The following is a 23,331-nucleotide window of genomic DNA, read 5'->3' as shown; positions in this document are numbered from 1 at the left end:
CACTAGTATAAAGGTGTACAAACTGCTCACATACAAAAACCTCCAAGTCCTTTATTAATGGTTTCAGATGTATGTGGTACATACAATTAACATTACACCAGCTACAGGAAGCCCTCTGTTGCAAGAGGTACTTCAAAACGAGTATCCCAGGGCACCGACACACACACACACAGACACTACAGAATCACTTTGAAATGATTTCCCTCCCCTCCCTCCCCCTTCTTTTTAACTTGACAGCTAGGACTTCTGAGCCATTGGAGATTCTGGATGTGTCAGATCTCCTAGTGCAGTGGCACTGGTTTAAGAAGGCTACTTCAGACACTGGAAGGTCAGAAGAACAAGAACTGAATGGGTTAAGTCAAAGTGGTGCCATCGTCAGTGCTTTGAGGCGTGGCTGTTGTTGGGGTTGTTGGCCGGGTGTCACCAGCCTCCTGCTGGAGGTGCAGCTCTGCTCCAGGCTGGGGCAGAGGGGCTGGAAAGCTGCCTGGAGGGAAAAGGCCGGGGGAGGTTGGTGACAGCGGCTGAACATGAGCCAGCAACATGCCCACGTGGCCAAGAAGGCCAAGGGCATCCTGGCTTAGATCAGCAATAGTGTGACCAGCAGTCCCAGGGCAGTGACTGTCCCCTCCTGCTGGTGGTACAGCTGGAGATGCACCTTCTGTGCGCTCACCCCCACACTGCCCAACAGCAGAGCCCTGCCCACCACACACTGCATCACTACTTCCAATTAGTAGGCACTGACACATCAGGAGGGTTAAACAAATGGGACTGGAAAAGACTTTAAAAAGGGATGAGCCTGAGAGAAATCTTTGTTCATTGTGACAGATCAGTGACAATCCTTTCAGGTCACCAGGCTTCACATGTCCATCTGTTGCCATCTGTTCCCTAAACTCATCCTTTTTATTCAGATGCTCTGCTTAAAAATAAACCCAAACTACAAAAAGGTTCACCTCCATTCTGTAGACGTTCTGCATTTCCAGAGTCCTTGTTCTGGCTTCAGACCTTCTCCTTTCGCTTTAATTTGGACACTTTCTTGACAGTTCCATTCTTGTTTAGAAGCTTCAAAACACGATCCTTGTGATCCAAGACCTTCAGCATGGAGTCTCGGGCCTCATTGATTTGATCCATCACAAGTTTACACCTCTGCATATTGCCCTGAAATGAAACACCATCGTCACTAACACCAGAGCAACCACGGGGCCTTTTCCCAATACTGCTGACTGCTGACGCTGGAGACACAACAAGTAGACTCTATGTGGGGAGGGGGGGGGTTAAGCCACTTTTAGCTCTTTATCTGCTGGAGGGCAGAAAGGCCCTTCAGAGGGACCTGAACAGGCTGGGTCAATGGGCCAAGGTCACTTGTGTGAGGTTCAACAAGGCCAAGGGCTTGCTCCTGCCCTTGGGCCTCACCAAGCCCTGGCACCACTCCAGGCTGGGGCAGTGGGGCTGGAAAGCTGCTGGAGGGAAAGGGTCTGGGAGGGATTGGTGACAGCAGATGAACAGGAGCCAGCAGCGTGCCCAGGTGGGCAAGAAGGCCAGTGGTATCCTGGCTGGGATCAGCACTAGTGGGACCAGCAGGCCCAGGGCAGTGACTGTCCCCCTGTGCTGGGCCTTGGTGAGGCTGCAGCTCGAGGGCTGTGTACAGTGCTGCGCCCCTCACTCACTGCCACAGGGACACTGAGGGGCTGCAGCTCCAGGGCTGTGTTCAGTGTTGGGCCCCTCACTCACTGCCACAGGGACACTGAGGGGCTGCAGCGTGGCAAGAGATGGCCAACGAAGCTGGTGAAGGGTCTGGAGCACTAGGGTGCTGGGGAGAGGCTGAGGGAGCTTTGGGTGTTCGGCCTGGAGAAGAGGCAGCTGATAGGAGACATGAGCACTCTCTGCAGCTCCCTGATAGGGGATTGGAGTGAGGTGGAAGTCAGTCTCTTCTCTCCAGTAATGACAGGACAAGAGAAAATGGACTCAAGTTGTGCCAGGGGAGGTTTAGATTAGAGATGAAGAACTTTTTCTCTGAGAAGGCTATGAAGCACTGTCCCAGGCTGCCCAGGGAGCTGGGGGAGTGCCCATCCCTGGAGAAGTTTAAAAGATGCATAGCTGAGGTGCTGAGGGCTGTGGTTTAGTTTAGTGATGGGCCTGGCAGTGTGAGGTGAGCGCTTGGACTCAATAACCTTAAAGGTCTTTTCCAACTATAATGATTCTATGATTCTTAAACCAGGATATTTTGAGCTGAAGAGGAAAGCAGTTCTGCTGGGCTGAGAGGCTGCAGGAGCCCACCTGTATCAGTTCATTGATTCGATGCAGGTCATCGTCGGTTGCTGCCTTCTTCTTTGGGATGAGCCCCTCCTGCAGAGCCGTCAGCCGCTCGTACACATCGTGCTCCAGGTTGGTCTAAAAGACATCAGCACCTCCTGAGAAGGCTCCCCACGAGGCCAGAAAGCATTCGCCCACACGAACAAAGCTACACAGAGAAGATGCCAATCCATTCCCCTCTCAGCTGCCTCGTGTTGGTCATTCAGAAGATGGAGCCTCTCTGGCGTGGAGTGTGGCACTACCGTTGCTGCTAACGCCCTACTGACAGCATTGCTCCACTTCTGAACAAACATGGATCCTAACCAGAACTGCTTCCCCTATTTCTCATAATGCTATTCCAGGAATGCAGAGGTTTTGGGGAGTTTGGTGCTAGAATGCAGAGCACCTACCTCACCCCCAACCTGAAACAGAAGCATCCAGGAATGTGGATCAGTGCTGCCTCCTCAGATCAGCCGCACCATCCCAAACAGACGCTTCTTCACACCTGTGCATCGGCAGGAGGGAGTTGCCAATTTTGATCATCTGTACAAAATACATCAGCTCTTATGTCTGGATCAAAATCAACACCCTTAAGTTTCCAAGCCACTTATGAGAAAGGGGAATTACGTCCCACTCCCTTTGGGCACTACACACCAGGTCCTTTAGGATGTCATCCCAATATCAGATGACCGTGTACCGAGCTTGTGAAAACATCCTCCTGTCTTATACAGCTCCGTGTTCCCCCACGTGTCATGAAGCTGACAAGCCCCATTCACCTACCAGCTGCAGCAGCTGTGCTGCACAGAGATGGACCTTCCACCCTTGGGCACGGCAGGACACGCCTTTCTGATTGGCAATCTCCTGCAGCATGGCTTTCTTCTCCTCTGTCACCAGGAAATACAAAACACACATTACAAAAAGTTCCATTTAAACATAAGGCAAAACTTTCACTGTGAGGTGAGGGAGCCCTGGCCCAGGCTGCCCAGGGAGGGTGTGGAGGCTCCTTCCTCAGAGGTCTTCAAGACCCGCTGGGACGTGTTCCTGTGTGACCTGATCTAGATGGATCTGCTTCTGCAGGGGGATTGGACTGGATGATCTCTAAAGGTCCCTTCCAACCCCTACCATTCTGTGATTCTATGGTTACTCAACTTGCTTGAGTTCATCAGGCCTCTCGAAGCAAAACATCAACCCAGATCCTGCTCTCTGTACTTCCTGACACAAATGAGAATGACCCTTTTGACTCAGGCAGAAAAGCCACCACGGGCCTGACCACTGCTCTTGCTTCTTAACAGGTTATTTCTATTTCCAGAGAACTTATATTCTATCCAATTATCTATGTTATATTATAGCAATTCTTTTCTCCATTTAGGTAATGTAATGCCCAGGGTTTCAAACTCCCTGCATGGGAAAGTAAAAAGTCCATCCTTTACCACTGAAATAGATGTCTGCTCCCTTCCTTGATACATTTGCACAGTTTTGAAAACCCAATCTGCTTAAAAACTCGAAGATATTAGCTAAAAGGCCTAAAAACCAGTATCTGATCTCCATTTTCCTCATATCCCCTCCTCTTTAGCAGCCCATTTGCGAGTTGACACGACTAAAGACACTAAATGCAGAATGCTTTTGATTCAACTGGCAGGTCTGTTAGGTAGTAAGATCAGAAAACTAAACTGCAGTGTATCACCGCTTTGGGGGGTTTCTTTCATGAGGGTCTGTGCCTGTACATAAACAGGTTTCTCAACAGACATTTGTATTCTTTTATAACATTTTAGCTAACTCTGTGTGGTCTCCTTCCCTTCTTCCCTCCTTTATCTTGAGAGCAGAAGAGATTTAGGCAACATCTAGCTAAGAGAAGTCACCAGCTTGCTTGATCCACTCTTGTCTTCCAAAGGGCAATGTCAATTTTTTAGGGGATTGTTTACCAAAGGCAGCTAGCTCAGAATGCTCCTGGGAGCCCCAGGACAGACAGGCTGGAGTGGCTGATCCTGGAGGGGTGACAGAGCGGGAGCAGGGCACTGACCTTTGACGCGGACGTCGCTGTAGCGCTGGAAGTGGTGGTAGGCGGCTTTCCAGGGGTTGCGGTAGTGCCGCAGCAGCGTGATGGGTGGCCGGGGGCGCACGGGGACGTATCTGACACCTTCCTCATCTAGAGAGGGGCCCAGGGAAAAGGCTGTTATTACTGGGGAGTAGGTAAGTGGGCAGAGAGGAACCTCATGAGGTTTGTCTCTGCAAGTGCAGAGTCCTGCACCAGGACAGGCTGGGGGTGACCTGCTGGAGAGCAGCTCTGCAGAGAGACCTGAGAGTGCTAATGGGCACCAAATAAACATGAGCAGCAACACGCCCTCGTGGGCAAGAGGCCAATGGCACCCTAGGGGTTAAGACTAGCCAGCAGGTCAAGGGAGGGTCTCCTCCCCCTCTACTATGCCCAGGTGAGGCCTCATCTGGAGTCCTGTGTCCAGTTCTGGGCTCCCCAGCTCAAGAGGGACAGGGAACTGCTGGGGAGAGGCCAGTGCGGGGACACCAAGATGCCCAGAGGATGGAACATCTGTGTGAGGAGGAAAGGCGGTGGGACCTGGGGCTGTTCAGCCTGGAGAAGAGAAGGCTGAGGGGGGACCCAATCAATACTCAGAAGTATTTGAAAGGTGTCTGTCAACAGAATGAGGCAGTACTTCTTTCTGTTGTCTCAAGTGACAGGACGAGGGGTAGTGGACAAAAGCTGGAACACAAAAAGTTCCACTGGAACACAAGGTTAAACTTGTTTGCTGTTGAGGGAGCCCTGCCCCAGGAGGGTGTGGAGGCTCCCTCTCAGGAGGTTTCCAAACCCATCTGGACATGTTCCTGTCCCTCCTGATGGAGGGGAACCTGCTGTGGGTGAGGGCTGGGCTGGATGAGCTCTGCAGGGCCCTTCCAACCCCTATCACTCTGGGATTCCATGAAAGCAGGAGATCAGCATGACAGATCTCCAGCAGCAGATCAGTAAGCACCACCTGATACAAAATTATGCTCTCTGTGTTGAGAAAGGTCATTTTCCCTGAGCACCACTATAAAGAGAGTGGTGAGGAACAGATACTTGGATTGTGTATTATTTATACTTAAAGAGGGAGAGAATGACAGAGTGTCTTCTCTGAGGAACAAAACAAAGATAACATACTGACCCTTGAACACAAGGGGACATCAGAGATGACATTACCTATATACTCCTTTGGAGGAGACTTCCGCTTCTCTGCCTTCACCAGCAAACTTTTGGCAGTGGATTTCTCATCATCAGTGCTGTTTGTCTCCATCATGTCCCCTTCCTCTGTGGAGATGACGTGCTGCTGCTTACGGGGCTTCTTCCTCGGGGAGGCACCAGGTGGCAAATCACTTGGAGGCATTGAAAGGTTGTTGGCCAGCAATGCCAAAGATGGAGACACGGTACTTGTAGTCAATGGTGGGACTGCTGAGAGGAAAGCGAGACGAAAAGAACCCAAATCATCAGCAGCATCAATGGAACACACTGACATAGTCTGAACACCAGCTCCAACAGTAGTTCCCACCTCAGGGCATCTTGAGGAGCATGAAGTGTGTGAGCACTTCAGCTCCACGTGTTGGAAAGCCAGATATGGAGCCAGCAGCAATTGCTGCTGTACTCTAAGGTCTTTAGTGTCTCATATACAGAAGCATGAAGAATGAAAGCAGAGACAATTGTTCCTCAGTTCCCTCACACTCGAAGCATATGTTAGGTAATGCTACAAAAAGCAACCCATGCTAACATCTGCCTTGTCAAAAGAGATCCCTCTGTCTGTACCCCAGCATGGAGCACAGTCAATAGCTTTTCCTCTTGTAAGCAGAGAGCCATATGGAGTCAAACCAGGGCTGTGGTGCTCTCCTTGCAAGAGCCTACTGGTACTGCCAAGTCAACAGCACAGAACCAGGATGCTACTGCAGCAAGCAACCCCTCTGAAGTTGTGCAGTAGAGGGCAGGGAGCTTAAGAGAACAATCCTTGACATTCAGAGCTCAATCAGTTGTGACTCAGGGCACACTAAAAAAATGTTGGGATGGCATCTCTTGCTCATCTGGCATAGTGACAATCCTCAGGAAGACACAAAAGAACCCTGGAGAGCCTAATGCTACCTGCCTGTGCTGCAGAGACACCTGTAGCAAGCAGCTTCTTCCACCACAGGACAACATCCAGCTTTGAGGGGAGTTATAAGAACAATAACAAAATCCAAACCCTGATACTCATGAACGTGGGATGCATTTGTGTCATTTTGCCTGACCTGAGATCCACAAGGATCTGAATTTTACTGATCATGCCATCCAGTAGCAGCTCTGGCCAAGCTGGGTAAGTAAGGCAATGTTCATGGTATTTTAAGCAGTTCTAGGGAAAAGTATCCATGAATCACAGGAAGGCTCTGTGAAGTCCTACACCAGTCATTAGCTGCTCACCTACAGGAAAGGCCTTTGGAAATGAACAGTAGGACTTGTGGGAAGACTGATATTGACTGACCCATAACATGCTGGCACTGGTGCTGAGTGTGGGCAGTGTCAGCAAGGAATTCACACAGGCCCTCTGCAGTTGGACCACCTGAGCAAAGCAGTCACAGTAACAAGTGATTTGATGGGAGATTAGGGAGGAGGCAGAGAGGAGCTCTGTGAGTAAGGAAGCACAGACGAGCCCTGGGACTGGTCTGCGCTACCACAGAGACGCCGCCTCACTTTCAGGATGGGTGCTGCCGAAATCCCCATTTCTCCACCGCCTCAACACCAGGAGCAGCCCCGTGACGATCCACAGCCACCTACCAGACACCGGCCGCATGATGTCCATCGGCTCCACTTCCTCTTTGATCTTGATCTCGGGGATGGGCGGGCCCAGCACCGCCGAGAGGGCGCCGGTGCCGGCCGCGGGTGCGGCGGGGGCGGCCACGATGGCGGAGGAGGCAGGGACGGCGGGGGGAACGGCGCCGGGGAGCGAGCTCAGCGCCGCCGCGGGCTGCGAGCCGGGGCTGGCTGCTGCCATGATGGTCGGCATGGCGGAGGGGGGCTGCTGGGAGGTGGGCGGCACGGCGATGGTGGGCTGCTCGCCGCCTTGGCTGGGCGCTGCCTCCATAGACACGGTGACGGGAGCGGCCATGGACACGTGGATTTCGGGTTTTGGCTTGGCACTGTAATGCAAAAGAAAAGCAAACCTGGCTGAAGAGAACTGCATCTCCTCTGTGACCTCCTAGCACAAAGGGAGGCGGCCAAGCTGCACTCACAGGAGGCTGTGGCAAGGTGGGGTCGGTCCCTTCTCCCAAGCAATGAGTGATGGGACAAGAGGAAATGGCCTCAAGTTGCACCAAGGGAGGTTTAGAGCAGCTATTAGGAAGAACTTTTTCCTTGAGAGGGTTGTTAGATGGTGTCTCAGGCTGCCCAGGGAGGTGGGGGAGTTCCCAGCCCTGCGGCTGTTGCAAAGGTGAGGTGGAGGTGAGGTGCTGTGGGCCATGGGTTAGTGGTGGGCTTGATAGAGTCCAAGCCCTCCCCTCACCCTATCATAGAACGGTAGGGCTTGGAAGGGACCTCTGGAGATTGCCCAGACCAACCCCCTGCTACAGCAGCTTCCCCTCCATCAGAGGGGCACAGGAACGTGTCCAGGTGGGCTTGGAAACCTCCCAAGAAGAAGACCCATCCTCCTGACACCCAACCCTTTAGAGACTTATAAGTGTTGATGAGTTTCCCCCTCAGCCTGCTCCTTAAAGGTCTATTCCAACCAAAACAATTCTATGGTTTCATCCAGTTTTCCCTGCACCCACGATTAACCCAATTAACTCAATCACGTGTTTAACAATGGCAGAAGGTGCCATTCTCGGGTACGTTTCTTCCTCCCTTTCTAATCCTTTGTATTTATTACAGGTGCTGTGTTCTTCCACTAACTGTAACAAGCAAATCTCATGAGGGACTCAGCTAACTTCAAAATACTTGTAAAAGGATGAAGGTAGTCTCAAAATGCAGACAAGAGGAACTTCTACCCAGAGCCATACTGTCCCCACATCCCCTGTTTGCAAGAGCTCCCACTGTGGCCGACAGGTACGAAACAATGATTTGTAAAGCCACTGAACTCAACTGAAGCAGGACAGCAGCTCCATTTACGTGTCTTCAGGCACTGACTTCCAAGTACTACAGATAACATTTTCCAGGCCTATCCTTTACAAGAGCAGATGGGCTTATGTTTGTTGCTCTGAAAGCTCACTACTGCCTCGGCTTCCCAACAGCACAACTCATCAGGTCTGTCCCAAGTCCTCACACTGACTAGTTCTAAACACATTTGAAAGGAAAACGCTGCAGTAGCTAAAGAACCCAAATGCAAGCAGAGCAGTGAAGGTGCTGAGGTGCAGCTGGGTGTTCCCAGAGCCTTACCCCGCAGGCCTCGGGGAGCCGGACGTGCTGCGCATGGCGCTCTCCACGCGCGTGCTGGCTACGTCAGGGGGCTGAGGTGGGATTAAGCTTTTCCGGACTGCCAGCCTGCAAGAGACAGACACATTCAAGATTCCACCTCTCTAATGCCACAACAAATACCACAGTGAGCAGAGGAATCAACCCTCTCTTGCCCAAACCAGGAGAGGAGTTGCAGCTGTATCCTTCCACTCGCTCCTCAGTGTAACCGACTCGCTACAGGAAAAGTCTCGTTTTGCTTTTCAAATTCCACGTTTCATTTTCTTTGAAGACAAAAGTTTAGTTGCTCTGGTCTAGTCTCACTCCCATTTAGGACTTGACCAAGAATGCCAGCTTGACTTTTGCCACCAGACTGCCAAGTTCCAACAGTGGACAGAGGGAGGTTTGGCTGTGCCACCATCCTCCATTGCTATTCCAAGAGTGAGCAAATCACCTGAACTAAACAGTTCTCAGACAGGCATCTGCTTCATTTAGTTGGACCAGACCCTGTCTAAGCCTGGCTCTAAAGCTTCAAGCCCTGAATGTGGATGTTAAGCAGCACAGGGTTGAATACAGAAAAGTATCTGAGAGACTACTCAGTCTCCTGTGGGGCTGGAAGTCAAATTGTTGTCGAAAATCATCAGCCTCTTAAATGGAAACATTCTTCAGGGATTTACCTCTGCTTCTTTCATTTCTGTTTCAGTTTTACAGCCTGCAGCTTCTCTGCCTTAAAAAAGGTTTCCACCCAAATAAAAACAAATATGGAATTTTAGTCTCAGGGGACACATCAGTTCCAAATGTTTTCAGTCATCAGTGGGGAGAAAAGGCATTGTTCATTCTAAAGCTGTCTCTTGCCTCTTTATCCAAGCATTTAAAATTAGATGACATAAAATATTTTAAGAGTTTAAGTTACTCCCTCCCTTTTCCCTAATCAGATTTCCCAGCAGGGTACTAATCCTGTCCTTTCTACTCATCCACATATTCTTCCAAGAAAAGCACTGAAGACAAAGCACAGAATTCTAATTTTAGTAGATTATGAACTCTTTGTTTTCATTACACTAAGCAAGAAAGCCCAAATCCACTTTCCCTCAGAAGGTCACTTTCAAGAGCTAGGAGACAAGCTGCCCTTCTTCTCATCTTCTTACTGACAGTAAGAAAAAACGCTACGTCCTACCCTGGGGGAGGAAAAGAAGCGTGTTTCACAGACCAGCAGGTTACACACAGCCACTGCTGCCTGACTCAGCTGCTAGAACTTTTCCATCTGCAGTGAAACAACTCCTTCCAGCCAGGCTACGCTGCACAGAGGTGTCACTCCCAGCCCGGCTGCAGCTGTACTCACCCGTCGGTGGCTGGTTTCTTCCGGAGGATGCTGGGGCGCGGGGACGAGCCCTGGGCTGGGGCACTGGCACTGGCACTCTGGCTGTGGGTCTGCACAACTGTAGTTGCTGCAGAAGCTGTGTTGAACGTGTTGCTAATAGGATTGGCTACAATGGTGGCTCCATCTGCCAAGACTACTGCTGGGAAGGATGAGCATCAACACAGCAGAGAGAGGACAGACAGAAAGAGAGAAAAGCAGCAGTTACTTCAGGAAGTTTAATGACAAAGCAGGTGTTTGCAGAGCACAGACTGGCCACGCATCTTTGACTTTCTGTGTCTTCAACTGCAGTGTTGGCAGACTGTTTTGTAAGCAATACCTTTGCTACAAGCAGTCTGATCACTGAACCTTCTACAGAGAAGCTGGAAGCTACCTCCAGCCTAACAACTGCTGCTAAGGACATCACCTTCTCCAGAAGAAATGGGAAAAGCAGAAATGGCTGGGGAGATCACCAGCAGAGCTGGGTCAGCAGAACACCCCTCCTGGCAGCACATGCCACTTGGCAGCAAGCACCGTCACCCCTCTGTGCTGTGACTCTGCCAAAGCCCATTGGGCTAGCCAAGGGATGCAGAGGCAGGAAGCCACCATGCCACACACCTGACAGCTTTGCAACAGCATATTCTCTTGCTTGCCACACATCCCATTTCTCCACTAAGTTGATGGGGTTTCACCAGACCAATCGCTTTTAACAAACAATGGTTTCTAACACAGACTGGGTTTCCAACTGAAGGGGCCTGGCCATACTTTAATTGCTCCTCTGATCTAATGTGTAGCAGCAACAGTTTGGGGAACACTATTTCTTTGTAAATGCCTTTTCCCGCGAGTCCTTACTGCAGATAATTGTCAAGGATCAAGCACTACCTGTCTTTTCCACTGCAGTAACCTTAGTTCAAGGCTACCCACACACTCCACCCTGGATACTTCAAACAGCCATCAGTTACAGCCCAGGTTAAAAATATTTGCTGGGAGAATATCCACACATGGGTGCATCTCCCACGCACGGGAGCGTGTGAACATGTTTAGTGTCCAAAACGGGATCATGGGCACTGAAACAAGCAGAGCATCAGCCCTGGGTGTGGGCCAGGGGCTCAGTCGCTCTGACCAGGGCCCCGCAGTGCCGCTCGCTCTTACCCGAAGCCTTGGTGTCGGCCTGTGGCTGCTGAGCGCCGATGGGCGCCGGCTGCAGCCCCTGCGTGCCGATCGGCGCGGCGGGGTGGAGTCCTTGCGTGCCTATGGGTGCCGGCTGGATGCCCTGCGCGCCGATGGGCGCCGGCTGGATGCCCTGGGCGCTGATGGGCGCCGGCTGGATGCCCTGGATGTGGCGGGCGTGCGAGGCGTCCACTGTCATCAGCTGCATGGGGTTGAGGTGGACGGTGGAGGCCACTCCGACGCCCGGCTGAGCCGCGATGGCCGACGTGGGCGCCTGGGCCGACACTGCGGGCAGTGACACACACACACACACAGAGACCTCGTCACTCCTGCCCGGCACCTTCTGCCCACACCCCCACTGCCACAGGCCACGCTGCCCGGAGCGATGCATCCGTCATCCAGGAGCATTAAACGTTACTCTTGACTCTTCCATTCTGATTGCAATGACATGTCAGGAGGATGGGGTGACACGTTCTTTCTGTTGTCTCAAGTGACAGGACAAGGGGTAATGGCCATCAGCTGGAACACAAGGAGAAGCTCCTTTGGTGCTGAGGTGAGGGAGCCCTGGCCCAGGCTGCCCAGGGAGGGTGTGGAGGCTCCTTCTCGGGACTGGACACGTTCCTGTGCCCCCTGATCAAGGGGGACCTGCTGTAGCAGGAAGCTGAGCTGAATGATCTCTAGAGATCCCTTCCAACTCCCACACCCTTCTGTCATTCTATAATATCCAGCTGAATTCTGCTTTTACTTAGACTCCAATCACATGCCTGTACTCAGCTTCCAGTCTCAGAGAGCTCTGCACTACTTCTACTCACTATCTTACTTTGCAACACTTGTAGAGTACCCACATTTGCAATTTTTCCCTTTGCTTCAGATATAAATAGAACCCCCCAAACCTTTGACTGTGTGAAAGCAGGCAGAGAAAGGGGAGACTCTAGTGTAAATACCTCGAAACAGGGCTTTTTTCTTTATTCCCCCTCCCCAGACACACACAAAGTCTTCCTGTTCTGAAGTGAGGTACAGTCTTTTTTGTTGCAGTACAGGGCTCAATTTCAGGCTGGATCCCACAGCTGAACACAAAATCTTTTTGTGGCAGGACAATGTTCCCAGTGAAGCACCTATTCTGAAAAGTTCAATCCCCTTGCTTGAATTTACAACTCTAAGCAACCAGGATTCCATCTTCCCAGAGGCACTACAGGGCGTGCGACGCTTCCCGCTGGCAGCCGTTAACCTATGAGGCTGTCTGCAGTTCCTGGCTCTCCAGAGTTAAGGTCTTTTCAGAACAGTACCACCATTTCTGCAGCTATATACAGAGTGCAAGTGCAACAATGGCCAACAATGGACTTGCTTGCTAACAATGGAGAGCCCTCTCATTGCAGAACAAGCTGGTTTTGTCATTGTCACAGGATTTCTATCAAGTTCTTGTGCTGACAAGACACTCTCAAAACAGCCACAAAAAACCTGAAATCTGTCACCAGGTCCCTGGAAATGACTTTTGTATGAAGTCTGGCACATGAACTCTCTTAGTGCAACATCTTATGCAAAACACTGTTGTTGCAGAACTTCTCCAACAAAATCCTTTTGGGAGACTTTTGTAAAGCACAGCCAGCATTCAGAAGCCAAAGTTGACCTTCTTCCTCAAAATTGTGCATTAAGACTCCTTATCTCGAGTGATCTTTGAAAAATCTCCTGTTCTTTTATCTAAGCCCTCACCTGGCTGTGCTCAGCATAGACACCTCCAATCCTCTGAGTTATCACCAGTTCTTACCAGAATTAGTCCCTTCAACTAATGCTCCAAGTCAATTTAACAAGCAAAACATCTCTTTAGATGAGTTCTTGCTGAAAAACCTACACCTGCTTTTAAGCAAGCCAGCATTAACCATGATCCCAGTAGGCTGCCAAAACTGGTACCAGGGGCTCTGTAAGCTCTCCTCAACCACAGCTGCTGATACCAAGGATCACTCCTCACCCGCATCTTCTCCTTTAGGATCTGCAGCCAGAGTGCAGGAAGGTACCAAAGAAGCTCACTTGTCCCTTTTGGGAGTCATTTAATTGCCCTGAAACCCACCTCAAATCCTGACAACTTACAGTCCAGACTTGCAACTTTTCACTGGAATGTCAATGAACAGGCCCCAGTAACTCACTGGTTCCTTGTGCAGGCTCATTCAGCAATTGGGCTTTGTCATCATCAAGTCCTCCTGAATTCCCTCTGCACTGCTCAAGGGTAACATACTGCCAGCAGACACAGACATTGCATCAAAATGCAGATCATGCATATTCCTACAGTTTGGACTGTGGAAATGATCACATTATAAGAGAACAGTCCTGAACCACTCAGTAAGGTAAAACTGCTCTGATTTTTGCCACAGAACAACCCAAGTCTGGGCTGGCTTACATGGGCTCACATTACACGTCATGTTATAACCATCTGCAAACGACTGCAACAGCTCAACCATTAATTGTTCCATCCTTTTGAGGCCACTAGTGCAAAAGTGTGCAATGCAGCATATTCCTTGATTTTTGGTTCAGGTTCTCAATCTCTCTGCACGTTAGTGTACAGTTTGCAAGGGGACTGTCAGAACACCAGGGTATTAAAACAAGCACTAAGGAGCTGCTTGGGCTTCACAGAATCATCACAGAATTGTAGAATGGCAGGGGTTGGAAGGCACCTCCAGAGATCATCCAGTCCAACCCTCCTGCCAAAGCAGGTCCACCCAGATCAGTCCACAGGAATGTGTCCAGGTGGGTCTTCATAACCTCCAGAGGAGGAGCCTCCACACCCTCCCTGGGCAGCCTGGGCCAGGGCTCCCTCCTCTCAACAGTGAATGAATTTTTCCTTGTGTTTAAATGGAACTTTTTGTGTTCCAGCTTCTTTCCATTACCCCGTGATCTCGCTAGATACAACAGAAAAGAGTGCTGTCCCAACCTGACACCCATCATTTAGATATTTGTAAATATTAATAAGATCCCCCTCAGCCACCTCTTCTCCAGACTGAACAGCCCCAGGTCCCACAGCCTTTCCTCATAAGGAAGATGCTTCAGACCCCTGATCATCTTGGTGGCCCTGCACTGGACTTTCTCCAGCAGTTCCCTGTCCCTCTTGAGCTGGGGAGCCCAGAACTGGACACAGGACTCCAGATGAGGCCTCAGCAGGAGGCAAAAGGGGGAGGACACCCTGCCTTGACCTGCTGGCCACACTCCTCTTGATGCATCCCAGGATGCCATTGGCCTTCTTGGCCATCAGGGCACATGCTGCTCAGGTTTTGTTTATCATCAATCACAATGGGTTTGGAGGAGTTGAACTGTTTGATTTGTAGAAACAAATCCTTTCACTTAGAGATGCAAAGCCTTGGGTATCTGATGTGACACTGTTATTGGCTGTACATAGTAGGCCTCTGAAGCACTTCAATAGCCTTTGCTCGTGATTCTTTCTCTCAGACACCAAGCCAGAGTCTTGTTTTGTGGCAGATGGTCAGAATCAAATCTAAAAGGCCTCTTGGCTGAAGCTGCTTGCCCCAGAGCTGGTCTTACCTGGGTACTGGCGAATGGTGGACACCGAGCTGGTGATGGGGGTGTAGGTGTGTGCAGTCAGAGGATAAGCAGAGGGAGGGTATGTTGGTAAGAAATACTGGAACTGGACAGGCACCGACTGCCTACAGGCACCAGAGAAAGCAAGTGTTACATACACCATTCCAACAGTTCACTTTCAACCCCTGCCTTCAGGCCACTCCCCCCCTTTGGTAATCTCAGGCCATAAACTATCAAGTATCTCAACTACCTTGATTAATTCAAAACTACCAAATTCTCTCCACTCCACGTTTTCCAAAACACATTCTTTCCAGTCTGTCAGAACTCAGAGAAGCAGCAGAACCTACTCAGACACAATTTCACTCACAGAGCTGTTATTTCCCCACCTGTTGTCATTTCTGGTTTCCATTGCTACTGGATTTGGAGATGCCCGGTGACTAGAGAGTGGTATGAGATTACTCCTCTCTGCTGTGTAATCAGACTGGATCCGAGGAGAAGTATGTGTGATCTGCTGAGGAACCACTTTAGCTGCATAAAGACAAACATGCAGTTATGTGACAGTCAAAGTTGATGAACACTGCAGAAGTGAGATTAAGTCTCCTGGCAAAACCTCCCAACAGTGCTCCCTTCCCCTTGAACCCCCAGAATCCCCACCCATCCTCAGATCATTTCCCACCCACAGTGACGACAGCTTTCCTCAACAGGCAGAAATAACAAGGTAAGCAAAGCATTTTTCATCAATTTCTCCTGGATATTAGAAATGCATAAGTCAGTTATATTTGCTAACAGAGTTACCCCAGTGCTCAAACAGAATTACATTTACTTTTTTGTTAGGATCAGCACACTCCTTTCTGCTGTCAAGAACTTATTTATCCAAGTTTTCAAAGCAGAACTTGACAGAGGTCAAGGGAAATGAGATCAAGGCAGAGAAATAGACAGAGGCCAAGAAATGAAAGGAAATGCTACAAAAACTTTACAGGAAACACTGATGTATGGGAATATAACTTCAATCCTTGGAAATTTATGGTAGGGAAAGATACGACAAGGTTTCACAAGAACAAGAAGGAGGTCAGCAGGAAAAAAAACAAGAGATGAATAAAATGAAACATGCAGTCGGAAACCTGACAGGCAGGAAACATCCACATCCAGGCACATCAAGTTCCCACCTCTAGACCTTTGTGTTTACCACCAAATGAACACACTAATCAGACTCAATCAGGCTACACCCAACACCTCAAGGAGTACAGAAAGGAACTTAGAAATATCCATTATGAAACCCATATTCTATCACCAAGTAGACATGACTGCTAGTATGTACACAATGCAGGTCCTGAAATGCCAACAGGAGCAACCTTGTCTAAAAATTCAGTGGAGTAAGCTCATGATCCCTTTTATTACTTGCTCCTCCTAGAACATCTATTTCTTCCTGGTAATAAAAATTATGCCACAGCAGACCTGTTAATTGGCTTCTCCCAGCTTGAACTGACTTTCATCCCCTCTTTAATTCACTAACATGCACAAACATTGCCAGCACAAACAGAGGAACTGAAGCATCTGTTGCATACACTTCTTAAAACTCACCAACTGGGATGTTTGAGGTCGTGACAGCTGTAGCATGGGAAGAATGGGAGGGCATTGTCATGGTGACAATGGTGCTTGTGGGCGCTTGGGTGTGAGACACAGAACCTAAAGGGAAAGAGAAAACCCATACAAGATCTTTCTACAGAGCCCCATCCCACCAGTATATCTGTATCCAAAGAAAGTGGGCAAAAACCCCAACTCTTGTCAACCTTCCTGAAGGATCCAGTAATTTCTCTCACGAAATCTGCTCATTCACTTCCAAACACATAAATAAAGAAGTCTTCAAATGTAATCAGGTTCCATCTTGCAGTGACAAAAAGTCCACCCCACACATGTCCCCCAGCAGCATTATGAATACTCACCAGCTGTGGTTGCTGAAGCAATGGTATTTGTTGCCAAAATAGGTGCCACTGTTGCTGCTGCCACTGGAGTACCAGTACTAAAAATGGTTTTCTATGAAATGAAGAGAAAATCTTCAAGTTAAAAAGACTAGTACATTTCAAAGATGTACTCTGGAGGAATCGTGTTACATGGACTCTAAAGAACATGAATTTCTAATCAAATACTGTTGTCCCACATTTAATCTTAACCTTCAAGCTACAAACAAAAGAGACACCTAGAAGAAGCAAGAGGGAGTTTTGTTTCTTCTTGCAGTTTACCTGAGCCATGGTGTGGAGCTGGGGCTTCTGTGTTCCTATAGCTGGGTGAGAGGGCAGTGTAATGCGAGTAGCTGTGTCCCTGGGCTGTGCAGGCCGCTGGATGCTAATAGCTGCAGAGGGTGGGTGCTGCTGGATAGACAGGGTGGGTCGACTGAGGAGAAAGAAAAACAACTGAAGATGACCATATGAAAGACAAAATGCAGGGACACACACCAGCCCTGGTCCTCTCTCTCCTCTGTGAAAGCAGCATTGTTAATAACTACATGGTGAAGCAGTGTGAGAAATTAGAACTCCAGCTCATCTGTCCTATGTGGCCAAGCAGGAGAGTAGAGTCCTTCACAGGAGACTTTCTGTCAGGGATGCCTCTCAACATTCCTGTGTCATTTCCATGTGTATTCATAAAAAAGATACAAACCCCACAAAATAAGAGATGGGCTGAACTAGGCACAAGTTCCTGCAAATGTGATTAACCCACAGGTTTCCCCTTCCTGCAGCCTCTGTCACGTCAGTGTAGATTTCAAAGCATCTTTACCTGAGGGTTGATTCTGTAGCATGAGCTGCTGTTGTGGTTATAACTGGGGACTGAGCTCTTGTGGCAGAGACAGTTGCCACCACAGCAGGAGGAATAGTGCTTGAAGTTGTCACAGGAGGACGAGACTATAAAAACGAGTCAAAGAGACACATTCAGAAGCAAAATCCTGCTGTTTCAAGAGTAACTAGAAATGACTGGTTAAAACTGCTTGTCCTACATCTCATCACTAAGTTTTGGTGTTCTGAGACATTTCCAGCCTTTCCAAATTCATCTGCAAGCCCCTAAACAGATCTCTCCCGGTTTTCCAAGCACGTACATCATAGGAATTGGTAACCACAAAGTTAACAAGACCCAATCCCTTCAAGGTCTTTAGGAAACAAACCAAAGGTCATTTCCCTTCAGAAAGAAAAGAAATCCTTATCCAAATATATACAGGAAGTTAAAGGTGATTGCATTGGGATCTTAATTGAAAACACAGAGGTGTCTATCTCTTTATCCTAACACTGAACTGCTGTAGACAGAGGATATCTACAACCTTCTCCTTGTATGTGTACTTAAGCCAAGATATACAGAAGCATATTAAAATGAGATTGTAAAAAATTCTATGTCAGTACACATATTAAAGAATAAACCAACACAAGCATATAGCACCAGGCTTTGAAACTTGACTATATCTGAACTAAATGCTCTTTACAGTTTTCTAAGCACTTTAGAGACAGTTAAAACCTCAGCTTCTGGCACCGAGACTACGATGAAAATAAACCCACAGGATTAATGCATGTATTTCACTACTTGCTATTAAAAACTACCCAAGAAACAACTGGCAGAGAGCTGAGGGCAGCCTCTACCTGGTAAATACACAATTAGAGGTTATATATTGCAACTAAGTGTCAGGAAGGATTTGGAGCTGGTGTTCAGTGTTCTGCAGAGCCACCTGGCTGCTACCTGCCTGGATTGGCTGATGAATGATGTGCTGCACTGCTGGCTGAGCTGTAGCTGCATTTGGCAACTGTGAAGCTGGTCTCAGGACTGTGGTCACTTTAGAACTGGACATCACTGCAGCTGCCGCTGCACCTGGAAAAGAAACCAAGAGTGTTAAACCACCCTGTGCCCAAACAGTCCCTCGAGATCCCACAGACAGACCCTGAGGTCAGCTGAGGGTTGGTGCAGGTTACATGTACTTCACATCAGTTCAGGTTTCGAAGGCAGGCTTGCAACAAACATCCATAAAGTTCCCAAGAGTGGAGAAAGGAAGGTATGACTTTAAATTAGTTGGCTTTACTGATACTTCTCGTTCCCTCTATAATAACCTTATATTGCAAATCTAATCTTTTTCTCTCTCAAGCTATGGAAGTCAGTCTAAGGTAAATCAGTTAGATTAGTGGGTATTTGCAGATGGGCACAGCACAATATGTTAGCATACACAAATTGCACAAGCCATCCTCTGACAGATGAGTACAAGGACATGCCCCATGAGTGCACAGGTGCCACTGTCACAGGTGAGCAAGTCTTGCTGTCAAAACCACACATGATATCTTGCAGGATAGGTCAGTTTATATACTTTCTTTAAAGCACTGCCTGTTTTAACAGCACAGATGTGCTGGTACCTGCCAACACTTTAAACACTGCCACACACTCCTGCCCTACATGGCTCAAGGCAATATCATTCTTTGAAGGCCAGCAGTCCCCTACGGATGCTGGCAGTTATAACAGCTGATGGGTTAGCTGCTAGATGCACTTCCCCCAGAGGCCGAGAGCAGGAAGGAGGGACAAGCACAGGCAGACCTTTACCTCGGGGTAGGTGAGAAGCTCCAATGTGCAGTGGAGGCCCAGGAGCGCTGCTTCTGATGATAGACATCTGCACATTGGTAGCCATGATATGATGCAAGTTACTGGGATGCCCCTGCAAAAGTTGAATAACAAAACCCCACATAAACCATGAGCTGTGTCAACAAGATTAATGGCCATATTATTGCCATATCTCAGTCCCAAAGGCAAAAAAGGAGGTTCTGCAGAAACACTTGGGGTACAAAGGTTGCACACGTTACAAGCTGAGTGGATAAAGAGGCAGATGTTTCCATAGGCTCATGTTACAGAGCCTGCTGACATTGTGTGTGGAAGATGTAAGCATTTATTCATTTCACTCATCTCTTTTTCTGGTTGGTACATGAGTGACAGTCAGCCAGTGGTCCTTCATCTGTCAACCAGAAAGATACAACTGCCATCAGCGATGGCGACAGCACAGATTCACACCAGCTCTCCAGTAAAGGAGAGAGGATGGAGGAACCTGGCAAATGCTGCAACAAATGAATTCTTTTCTCCTATCATTCTGCACTTCCCAGGGATATTAATAAAGACCCATTGAAACTGCTGCACATCCTTAGTCAGCCTAACTCAAATCCATCTAAAGGCATTTTACGTCAAAACTCTTGAGGCTTCAGAGGCTGCGTAATAAGTATTCTGGCAAAGTAGCTTCAAACTACAAGGGCTCTGCAGTCAAGGTTACAGGGGAAAAAATATTCTAAAGCATTTTACACACCTTCCTCCCTTCAAATTTTGTCACTAGTGATTTAGTAAGAACACACTCCAAAACCTTGAACTATCCAACTAGTCTCATCTGATCAGCTCCCAGGAGAGAGAAAGAACACTGCAGCAATGAGTCTCAGTAGTTTGCTCTATAAAACCTCCAAGTGATACTGAAACAGCAGGAGCTTTTAAGGAAAGTCTCATTTCCATAGCAGCTTGTGGACATGGCTCTGCTCTCACAGATTCCCTGTGCTACCTCTGTTGGATGACTACAACAAATCAGCAGTTTTCCAAAGAGCTACTAACACCTGAGGCTGCCATTTAATGCTCCAAGCAGAATTGGTCCAACCACCGGTGGTGACTGAGTGGGGAAGGCCACTCCCTCTACCCTCCTGCTGCAAGAGCCCATCTCAGTTATAGCAACATTAGTATACCAGACCATGCAGCGAGTTGGAACAAAAAAACAATACAACTTAAAAACCCAGACCTGTTGCCCACTGATCGTTGCCACGGGAATCGTTGGAGCCTGTGGTATGTTGCTCTCCATGGTCACAGTAACTTGCCCAGGAACCTTCGTGGGAGCTGAGAGAGTAGAGGGTGGAGCAGGAGCAATGGGCCTGCTGGGCATGGTGGGCTTCAGGGGAGGCTGCAAGAAATACAACAGAAAGGTTGGCAAATCCAAATGACAGTTCAATGTTGAAGCAGAAACCGGTTTTGGAGGTCAAAGCCTGGAGAGAAAGTCAGCTTTGTGTCTGGCTAAGTATGGTTAAGTGTCTGGAGGTACTGGTCATCTAGAGCCAGTCTGTTTTCATTTGGGTCAAAGAAAGGCATCTTTTGCACTGGAAATATGTAGCTTCTAATATACAGCATGAGTCACAAGTGGGATCTGTTAGGGCTATGGTATTCCCCTACAGACACTGGACATTTCAACAAAGAGAAGATTTGTGCAAGAGAAGAACTGATTGAAATTACTCTTCTCCTAAGAGATAAACAAATCCAATCCCTTCCCAAAATCACGCTATGATACTACGAAGCCCTCAATGTATCACATGGAGCAGTGACACCCAGGAGACAGTAAAGCAAGCTTAAGAAACAAAAGATGGGCAGTTTAGGGGGTAATTTATTTCTGCCTAATGCTCTACCTTGTAATATAGATTTAACTCTTTACCCTAAGGATTGTGAACCTTCCCATTACCTTCATAAGCCCGTCTGAAAAAGAAAGTGGCACAGCTGGAGTCAAATGTGCTGGTGGTGCTGTCACTGTCACTGGGGCACCAGACTGGACAGGGTGGTGCTGTGTCAGCATCTGAACCTGTGGATACGGCCGAACCACCACTGGTTCCTGCTTTTCCTCTCGAGGCTGTATAGAGCTGGCAGGGCCAACGTGCTCTCTGGGAGTAACTTCTGAGTCACGACTAGATTCATCACTCACTAATGAAAGAAAAGAAAAAGGGAGCTCTGAGGAAAAAGGTAGAAAAGGTTAACAGGTTCTCACTGGCCACCCACTAGGGTCAGAAATGTGATGTCAGAAACAGTCTAAATAAAAGAAATCCATCCTTACAATAAACCTCTTCCATCCATTAAAACCCTTGGAACTCTGGCATTGCTTCTAATGGTACCCCTTGGAAATGAAGGGCTTTGTAATACTAGGCACCCCGGGGTCATCCCTGACAGATCCATCTAAACACATTCTTCTAGCAAAGATTCACTAGTTTTTCTTTAAAGTGAAAAACACACAATTATTGAATAAGTGCCACAAAGCCCATGTCAAACTGGTAGCATCAGAAAGTCTTCATTTATGTCTCTGAATATTAGGCTGAAAACCAAGTATAAGCCCTTCGATAATGAAGCTGTTCCCCCAGTCACCTCCAGCAGCCTGCTGAACGCCGGCAATCCTGGCAGGGATAGGAGGAACCGGGGCTCCCACCCCATTGCCAGCCACATGAAATGTCCCTTTTTGTGCCCGTTGCTTCTGCTAAAGACACCCAGAAAGGGGGCTGAGGGCATAGGGAAACGCACGGAAAGGTGCAAAAGGAGCAACTCTGCCCTGACGACGCTTTTCAGAGCCGGCAATTAACTCATTCCCACGTTATTGTTCCCCCGAGGCAGCTTTCCAGCTGGCTGCCACTCGCCACCGGAGGAGCCGCAGGGAGCGGAGAAGGGGACGCCGGGACGGCTTCACGCCCCTGGAGCCGGTGGCTGGCCGGGGACCGTGGAGCCCGGAGCACCCTTCGCTTACCTGCGGCGGCGGGGGCGACGAGGCCGGCGGAGCCGCTGGAGGCGACGGGCGGCGGCGCTGGTCCGAGTGCGGCGGGCGGCGCGCCCGAGCGGGGGAACTGCTGGGAGCTCATGTCCGCCTGCGGGCAGCGCCGACCGTTACGTCGCGTCACGCACGTCACGCGAGCGGCGCGCGCCCCCCCGCGCGGCGGGACACAACACGCGCAGAGGCGCCGCCCCCCGCGCCAATGCGGCGCGCCCGCCGCCGCCGCCCCGACCGACCGACCCGCGCCCGCCGCCCCGACCGACCGACCCCGCGCCCGCCGCCGCCCCGACCGACCGACCCGCGCCCGCCGCCGCCCCGACCGACCGACCCCGTGCCCGCCGCCGCCCCGACCGACCGACCCCGCGCCCGCCGCCGCCCCGACCGACCCCGCGCCTGCCGCCGCCGCCCCGACCGACCGACCCCGCGCCCGCCGCCGCCCCGACCGACCGACTCCGCGCCCAGCGAGCGGCCGCCGTGCCGATGACCTCACGGCGCGGCGGGCCAGCGGCGGGGCGGAGGGCGCTGGCCGATGACGGCCGCCCGTGCCGCCGTGAGGCGCCGCGGGCCCCGGATGTGCCCGGGAGCGCGGCGGCGCCCGGAGCCGCCCCCGTCCGCGCCGCCCGCCCCCGCCCCCGCCCCGCCTTTCCCCGCTCCTGCCCTGCCGCCGGCCCTGCTCGTCCGCCAACGCGCCCGCCCCGGTCCTGCCGCCGCGCCCCGCCTCTCGCCTCTCGCCGCCGCCTCGGCCGCCCGCCCGGCAACACTGTGGCCAGGCGCGGGCTCCTCCCCCGCCGCCGCGCACCCCCACCCGCTCGCGGCCCTTCTCCGGCGCGGAGCAGCGCCGGCCGCGGCCTCACCTGCGCCCGGGGTGTCCCGCCGCAGACGCGGCTGAGCCGCCAGCACCGAGAACGGGGCTCCGCTTCCGCCGCCGCGGCTGCTCACGGCGGATTGGCCGCGGCCGGCCCCGCCCGGCCCCGCGCCTCCCCCGCGCCATTGGCTGCGGCGGCGCGTCCCGCAGCGCTGCCGGGACATGGAGTCCGCGCG

General features: G+C 50.4%; 2 protein-coding genes across 9 annotated transcripts; both read right to left on the bottom strand.

Moving 5' to 3' along the window:
- Window positions 1-31: 31 nt before the first annotated feature.
- Window positions 32-23,223, bottom strand: SAP130 (Sin3A associated protein 130). Of its 8 annotated transcripts, none has more exons than XM_062005920.1 (21): window positions 23,145-23,223; window positions 22,267-22,384; window positions 21,223-21,458; window positions 20,515-20,673; window positions 19,293-19,404; window positions 18,451-18,575; window positions 17,502-17,626; window positions 16,970-17,120; window positions 16,673-16,763; window positions 16,311-16,415; window positions 15,116-15,257; window positions 14,733-14,854; window positions 11,187-11,489; window positions 10,020-10,197; window positions 8,666-8,770; window positions 7,073-7,434; window positions 5,480-5,728; window positions 4,310-4,435; window positions 3,070-3,173; window positions 2,275-2,388; window positions 32-1,155 (listed from the first exon to the last, which is right to left on the bottom strand). In XM_062005920.1, the coding sequence occupies exons 2-21, from the start codon at window positions 22,376-22,378 to the stop codon at window positions 997-999; spliced, it is 3,180 nt and encodes a 1,059-aa protein (XP_061861904.1). In that variant the 5' UTR covers window positions 22,379-22,384; window positions 23,145-23,223; the 3' UTR covers window positions 32-996. The 8 variants fall into 8 exon arrangements, with proteins under 8 accessions (XP_061861904.1, XP_061861906.1, XP_061861907.1 ...); XM_062005922.1 differs by lacking the exon at window positions 23,145-23,223 and adding an exon at window positions 22,738-22,801 and having other exon boundaries at window positions 5,480-5,725; XM_062005923.1 differs by lacking the exon at window positions 23,145-23,223 and adding an exon at window positions 22,738-22,801 and having other exon boundaries at window positions 5,480-5,725; window positions 10,020-10,194.
- Window positions 22,777-23,319, bottom strand: LOC133626467 (spidroin-1-like). The gene has a single exon (XM_062006011.1). The coding sequence runs from the start codon at window positions 23,317-23,319 to the stop codon at window positions 22,777-22,779; it is 543 nt and encodes a 180-aa protein (XP_061861995.1).
- Window positions 23,320-23,331: the final 12 nt, after the last annotated feature.

Source organism: Colius striatus, chromosome 12 (genome assembly GCF_028858725.1).
Source record: "Colius striatus isolate bColStr4 chromosome 12, bColStr4.1.hap1, whole genome shotgun sequence".
In the NCBI taxonomy this organism is placed as follows: Eukaryota; Metazoa; Chordata; class Aves; order Coliiformes; family Coliidae; genus Colius; species Colius striatus.
This window is presented reverse-complemented; position numbering and strand designations above follow the sequence as displayed.